Consider the following 7081-nt stretch of genomic DNA (forward strand, 5'->3'; position numbering starts at 1 on the left):
GCTTTTTATTTACAGAGTAGGTAATTGCAAATGCAACATGCTACTAATTTATTAAAATATTATAATTTTCTAATTTTAGTTTTAATTTTAAAGACCAGATGAGCAAAATATTTTCTTAACTATAGTTACTACACAGGGAAACGCAATTAGATGTTCGGTAATATATACCATATATCTGGTGCTTTCTAAATTTATTGGGGACACTAATCAGGATTGATTGGTATTGTAGTTTGATAGTTTGGCAGCTGCCTCTATTTTTTGCTCTGATAAAGTACTACTGTACTGTAGGCTTGACTTTGAACAAACTGAACCATTAGCTGACAATGTTTGCAATCTAGAGAGACATCAAGTTGGAGAAAGCTAATATATGAATAAAGTGTGTGAATAACTGAATTCCTATTTGGTAAATAGTATTTGGGATAGGTTCTTAATTATTAATAAACTGCTTGGATTTTATTACACAGAAATCCAATTATTGGAGCAAAGAACCAAAATGGCACTAGCTACACATAATGATCTCAGTGGAAGCTCAAAAATGTTAACAAGAGAATATGGATTACAAAAGATGGCAAGACCCCTTGATATGGCATTTCATCACACTTCAGTTTTCCTTTTTCAATAAAGAGCAGAAAATGCAGAGTCGCTGTGGGGGAGAGGTTTATTTTAAGATCCCATCAGCTGGAGGGACTGACTTAGTTTTGAACGATGTCCTCATCCCTCCCGTAGAATAGGTGCTGGTAGAAGAAGCATATTGGCAAACCAGGAATTTTACCATTTTGTATTAATGTAAACCACAACTAGGAATATTCAGCTTTTTTTTTCTTTCTGAATCAGCTTACTCTGATTTTTCCCTCTTTCCTTGGGCCCAGAGATGCTGCTATGTAAATTCAACACACAATTCTCACTCATACAAAATAATTCACTCGTGAAAAAGAATTACCTGCTTTCCTTCTCTAGAAGGCAGTGATATGCAGCAATGTCTGATTCGAGTTGTGTTTTAATGGACAATAGAGTTTCATGATTTCTTTGCTGTTGCTCAGTTTCTCCTTGGATTTCTCTTACTTCTGCTTCCAGTTTGGCAATGACAGAGCCTAAATTCTGAAGCTCTATGTCATGCCAGTGCTTGGCATCATAAAGAGAGTTTTCTAAGCCTCTCTTCTGTAAAGACAAAATAACCATAGAATGTTGAACATTAAATTTCTTGAATTTCTGTCTTTAGAGATACAATTATTAAATCCATACATATTAGTTTTTCAAATAGAGAATCCTCCTCTCAGGTATACGGTATATGAATTTCTAGAAGAAAAAGATACTAATACATTATTCCTACAAAATATCTGCTGTGCACAGACTAAAGAATTCCAGTCAAAGAGATTATTTGGCCATCAAAATAAATACTGATCAGGAGCATTTAAATAGTGCTAATATTGTGCTCTCAATATTTTGGTAAAAAGTCAAAAGTATTTTTCTGAATGATATCAGTATTATCTCTGTATTACCACAGTGCATTCCAAAATATTGATATTGTTTCAAGTTAAAAGTAGATAATTTAGTAATAATAATTACTGTTTTATCAGAAAATGGGTTTCAGTTAATAATTTGTAAAAACTCGGAAAGTTGTTTGATAGTAAACAGTTTACAGCTGTTTATTAAGAATGCACTAGTCTAGAAGCCCCCAAGTTTTTGGGGGCATTTGATATTTTAAGAACATGTGGGAATTCAAAATAAAATGGTCATTCTAGGTGTGAGGGGATACTATTTATAAAATATCTTTTTATATCTTTAGCCAAGGGGCATTTTTCAGTTAATTTGAAAAATCCTCTGGAAGAGATCAGTCCAGATCTCTAATAAGACCTGTGTATTCTTTTCCTAAACTGGCTACTTAATAATATAATATGTGAACCAGGTCAGTGATTTTTTCCAGAAAGAGACGCTTGGTCCCTAACTTACCAGTGTTTTCAGTGATTCGGTCTCTACTTGCAGGCTTTGAATTTTGCAAGCTGTTTCATGAAACTCTGCCCTTAGGGATTCAGCTAACTCTGCATCTTGTGTTTGTACAGCAGGCACTGTTTCTGTGGATTGCTGACAAGATATAACAGCGATAAACAGAAAAACATTGCTTTATTTTCCAGTCTCTTCTACATAAGTATATTAGAGAAAAATTAAAGGAAAATTATTGAGGTTTTAGATCCAGCTTTTTAATTATTAACATAAATAAATATAATTCTTGAATAGAAACATTGTCAGAAGAAAATGGAAATAAAAATTATTACTAATGAGCTAATGAGTAGTGCTTCAGATTGCTAGGAAGAAGTGCTGAGTTTGTATGTGTGTAAACACTGCATCTATAATTTATTTCAGTGGCTGTATCTTGTTTTCAGTAATGTGGTTGTTCTCATGAGTCACAGACGAAGGCTACATTTGTACTCCATGTATTCTGAAACATCTCTTCCTAATCAAATCGGAAGCATTGCACAGTCCTAATAATGAATAGCATTACGTTAAAATGTAGAAGCACCCAACTGGGTTAAATCTAGATTATACTAGCCTCACTTCAATCCCACTAAAACTGATGATACCGGTGAGATAATTTGACCCATAAAGTTATATTGTAACTATGGCTATTGTAGGCAGGAGCCAACCCAGTGAACATAGAGGTGCCATACATTTCTTAATTTCCTTGGCTTCAACAGCATCCAACTTTTTGTCATCATCTTCTATCCTACTTTAGACACACACAAAGATCCAGCTCTCTGGAGAAGGCTCTAATGCTGGAAAAGGGGGAAGATAAGGGATGAAGAGGATGACTCAGTTACACTGACCTTGACCATTGGGAGACTTGAAACAACTGCTTAGGGATAAAGCGTTGTGGAGAAAAACTATGTGGTTGCTAGAAATCAAAATAATGTAATAGCATATATTAATTCTATTGGTGAACAATTCTGGAGAACTCAAAAGATTCCCATATCTTGATCTTCAGATTAGCCTGATAAATGTTTTTGATTTTTTTTTGTAACCAATTCACAATTGCTTTGGGAGTTTCCATTCTTTTACTTAACACTAATTTTTGTTCCATTTGACAATTTGAAACTTGCTAGGTTTCTTCACCCTAGCAGAGAATGAAGATAATCCTAGTTGCAATTTGCAACTATCAAAGAGCATCCAAAGAGCCTAATTTGAATGTCTACAACTTTACCTACCAAGTTAGGGACATCCACAATGAGGATTACAATAAAAGTCAAAATGGCAGCTGCAACCATGTGCTTGAAGGCTTGTCCTTTTTTTAAATGCATTGCATGACTTTTTGTCCTCTTCTACATATGCCTTGGACCAAATGCAAACCCTTTGGGCCTGGTGTTTCTTTTATTATTTTCTGCTGCATTCTTGGTTTTATTTACAATTTTGCTGAATAATTGTGCAGAATTCAAAAACCTTAAACTGTATACTGTTTGATTATGTTTAATTGACCTAAAAGAATTTGAAATTCACTCTTACAGCTGATCTTAGCTTGTTCCATGCTTACCCTAGCATGGAGCAAGATACCAGTCTCAGCATGGTTTTGTTCGATATTTTTCTCCCATTGTATCTGGATTTTCTTCAAAATGTCATCCAGGCTAATTCCAGTGGAGGCTTCTAATTCTTCCAGTGGTGATAAAGCAAGCTGTTTGTAAAGCATTTTGATATCCTGAAAATAAAGTTGTTACAAATAGATGACCAGTTAATTTAAATAAATAAAATAATGAAGTGAAGCACATATTGTAATGAAAGCCAGAGCAGTTATGATTTGATGCAACTTTGTCACTATGCAATGCATTTGCCTCTATAGTAAGGTGTTGAAAGAGCTATTCCTCAGCTAATCCTGTATTTCATAATATATGTAAGAATTTAATAGAAACATAAAAATCTTGATTGTGGCTTTAAGGGGTGACTATGAATATATTTCTCTTGAGAACAAGCAATGTTCAAGAGTGTCTTAAATTAATGGATGATTTGCAAAATAATTTAATTTTTGTCAGTCTAATAAAACATCACAGGGCTGTGCTATAGGCTCAGATAGCTAGCATTGCTTTGAAAGTTTTTATTTAAATCCAGTACATGATTACATTTTTGATACTCATAAGTACATAAAAAAGCCCTTCTGGTACAGATTGAAAACCCATCTAATCTATCATTGTTCCCATAATGGATAGCTAGATCTCTCTGGGAACTCCAAAATGTTTGGATTCCATAACCACTGATATTTAGAACCATGATGGTGAAAGCTGTACGACTGATAGTGAATATATACTGTACTGCTAATAGCCATTGTTATTTTCCATGATGTTCTGTGAAAAAACAGAACTTAGTACAATTACTAAGGAGAACCCAGAAATTTCAAACATGAACACAAAAGAAAGTAGAGATTTCGTAATGTCTATTATAAAGTGTTTTTCAGCTATTGGTTCTAATGCTATATATTATAGACTTTCATCGATGTAGGTAGGTGTGCAGAAATGAAGTGAGAACCCATAGATTATTATATTATTACAAAATGATAAAATGCTTACTGATGGCATTAAAATTCTGGTATCAAAATATATAAAATTGATTTCCATCTTTTGTTTAGATAGAAGTAGAATACATATCATGCTTTGTTTCTCAGAATTGATTTACCTCTTCATGATTCTTTGACAGTAAAGCTAGTTCTTTCTTCTTGTTTTCTATCTGACTCTCCAGGTCTACTTTAGTCAAATTAGCATGATCAATTACTTTATACAGAGAGTTAATTTCATCTTCCACTGCCTTTCGAAATGGTTGCTCATTTTCATACCTGCAGTATAAATGAGACTATGAGAAAATAATATCACAAAGTTTAGACTTTTGGCATGAAGAACTACCAGTTATTGAAGTCATAGTTGCATTCTATTAATGAGGAGGATTGAATTCCAGTTCCTCAGCTATTATTTAAAGTACAATTCTTTTGTTTTTTAAATATTGAAATATATATATATATATATTTACTTTTAATTTAATGTTACCTGTCTTTAACATCTTCAGCACATGCTTGAATACTTTCTGTTTGTAACATGAGGCGGGCATTTTCCAGAACTGCATCCCCTACCTATAACAATTTAAAGAGTCAAATGTAAACAAAATATACAGCCTGTATCCAAAATTGGATACGGATGGAACTAAGTGCTAGAATAACATCTTAACTCATGTGGTGCTTGCATAGATATGACTTAATGTTCTCCTGACGGCAGTGTAGAATGAAAAAAAATGGATGAATCTTCAGAGTGAACCACTAACAATAACTTGCTGCATGGCACTTTTGTTGTTGAAATTATTTAAAATAGCTTTTATATGTCCTATACATTGCCAGCACGTTTCCCGTGCACTGTATTTTTGATAAGATGTAATTCCTCTCTTATTATATATGATAATTCCTACATGATGACTGCAGATCCCAAAATGTAAAAAGAAAAGAAAAACTCAAATGTTGACATATCTCACAGGAGTTTGGCACTTCCCCAGAAAACATATTTGAGATCTTATCTATCAGAACCAACCCCCTCCCCTGTTTTTTTTTTAATCTCCAGAAATATATTTGTGTGTACGTTTGAAATGTGTAATTATTTCATATACACTGCTAGCTTTTTTGGACACGTTTACCATTAGTAAATGAGTGGATAGCCAATAACATGATAGCTCTCACATATTGTACTTGTATGATTAGGTTTCCAGAGGTGGAAATTGGTTTTGAAAGCAGTTGTGGGGCACTTGCAAACGAGGCTTCCCTATGCTGTGAGGACTTATGCTTTGGATGATATTAAATTTCACTGATTAGTTCATTGGAGATCAGAGAAATGTCTCTATTTCCTAAACAAAATTGTAATTCTAAAATGTGACAAGGATGGGAATATAATGAAAATCTCACTTTTTTCATTACACATAGAATCAAGCTGGTAAAAAGGCTATATACAGTAAGTGTATAAATGAAGCAACTCTTCATTTTTTCATATTTTCTTGTGAAACACTCAGAATTGGGGGGGAGGGGTCAGGTGATGCCCTAAATAAAGGAGTAAAAACATAGATCCCTTATGGCAATGCTCAAACTTAATTTGAATATTGCAACATACACTATAAATAATAGAATTTATTTTATGAAAATTAAATTAAAATGTATCAGGTAGGAGAAAATGTAGTGTATGTTTGCGCTTAAGTAGCCTCATCAGAATATAGATGAATTTGGTGAATTTAGCTGTGGTTAACAAATGCTTCATTGTTTTGTTCTTGCCATAAATTTTCATACTTACTTGATGGTAAATGGTTGCCCAGCTCTCCCTCAGAGATCCCCATTTACCGTCGCTGGAAGATTTCTTGTTCAGGTAAGCACGGATATGTCCTTCAAGTTCCTGGTTGACTTGCTCCAAAGTTTTCACCTTTTCAATGTAATCCACCAAGCATCTGTTCATATTCTCATAAGATAGGCTTCGTTCTTTTTCCATTCCTTGGGATAGTGGTATGGTTGTACAAGAACTATGAAGACCTTGTAAGAAGACACTGCTTATCCCCAGGGCTCTGCGGGATATCCGTGTGCCCAGGCTGCTTACACTTTCCATAGGTACAATACCTATGTAAGCAGCAGATGGTCTTAAGAGGCTTCCTCCTCTGCTAATACTAAATCTATGGCTTATGGGCACTGACCTTTCCTCAGTAGAAGTTGAGGGTTCATGTTCCGCAAAGGATGCCCTGCTTCTGGGTAAGGACATGCTGTACTTCAGAAGGTTTGCACTAAATGATTCACTTTCCTTTCCCTGCGCCTCTGATGTTGCACATATTCATAGAAATCTGTCAAAGTGCTCTCTCCTAAATTTCTGGGACATTTCTCATTGTTTGGGGCTGCCTACCTCAGGCATATTTGTTAGAACAATTGTTTGGGCCATTTCACTTGGTCAGCAATCTATTTCATGAGAAATCTGCTACAAGAGCACCATGCAGCAAAGACAATGCGGTAGAGGGCCATTGTAGATGGGGAGGGGAAAACAAAGAATTCTCTGTGCATTTAAACATTTGGCTCACTTGATTTCAGCCAGTGTAA

General features: G+C 34.6%; 1 protein-coding gene across 1 annotated transcript; it reads right to left on the bottom strand.

Annotated features, from left to right (window-relative positions):
• Positions 1-207: 207 nt before the first annotated feature.
• On the bottom strand, positions 208-6776 carry BFSP2 (beaded filament structural protein 2). The gene is made up of 7 exons (XM_015822649.2): positions 6297-6776; positions 5019-5101; positions 4654-4810; positions 3524-3685; positions 1951-2082; positions 941-1158; positions 208-334 (listed from the first exon to the last, which is right to left on the bottom strand). Exons 1-7 carry the CDS (start codon positions 6750-6752, stop codon positions 208-210), a joined length of 1335 nt encoding a protein of 444 aa, XP_015678135.1. The 5' UTR covers positions 6753-6776.
• Between the last annotated feature and the right edge of the window lie 305 nt (positions 6777-7081).

Source organism: Protobothrops mucrosquamatus, unplaced genomic scaffold, assembly GCF_001527695.2.
Source record: "Protobothrops mucrosquamatus isolate PMUCROS unplaced genomic scaffold, P.Mucros_1.0 scaffold_177, whole genome shotgun sequence".
NCBI classification, from domain to species: domain Eukaryota; kingdom Metazoa; phylum Chordata; class Lepidosauria; order Squamata; family Viperidae; genus Protobothrops; species Protobothrops mucrosquamatus.

Excerpts from the sequence above, each read along its gene's own strand:
- BFSP2 (XM_015822649.2), bottom strand. The coding sequence starts at position 6,752 with ATGTCCTTACCCAGAAGCAGGGCATCCTTTGCGGAACATGAACCCTCA. Across the intron at positions 2,083-3,523 it reads GTATCTTGCTCCATGCTAGG|CAATCCACAGAAACAGTGCC; the intron begins GTAAGCATGGAA and ends ATATCTTGTCAG. Across the intron at positions 1,159-1,950 it reads CCGAATCACTGAAAACACTG|AAGAGAGGCTTAGAAAACTC; the intron begins GTAAGTTAGGGA and ends TTGTCTTTACAG.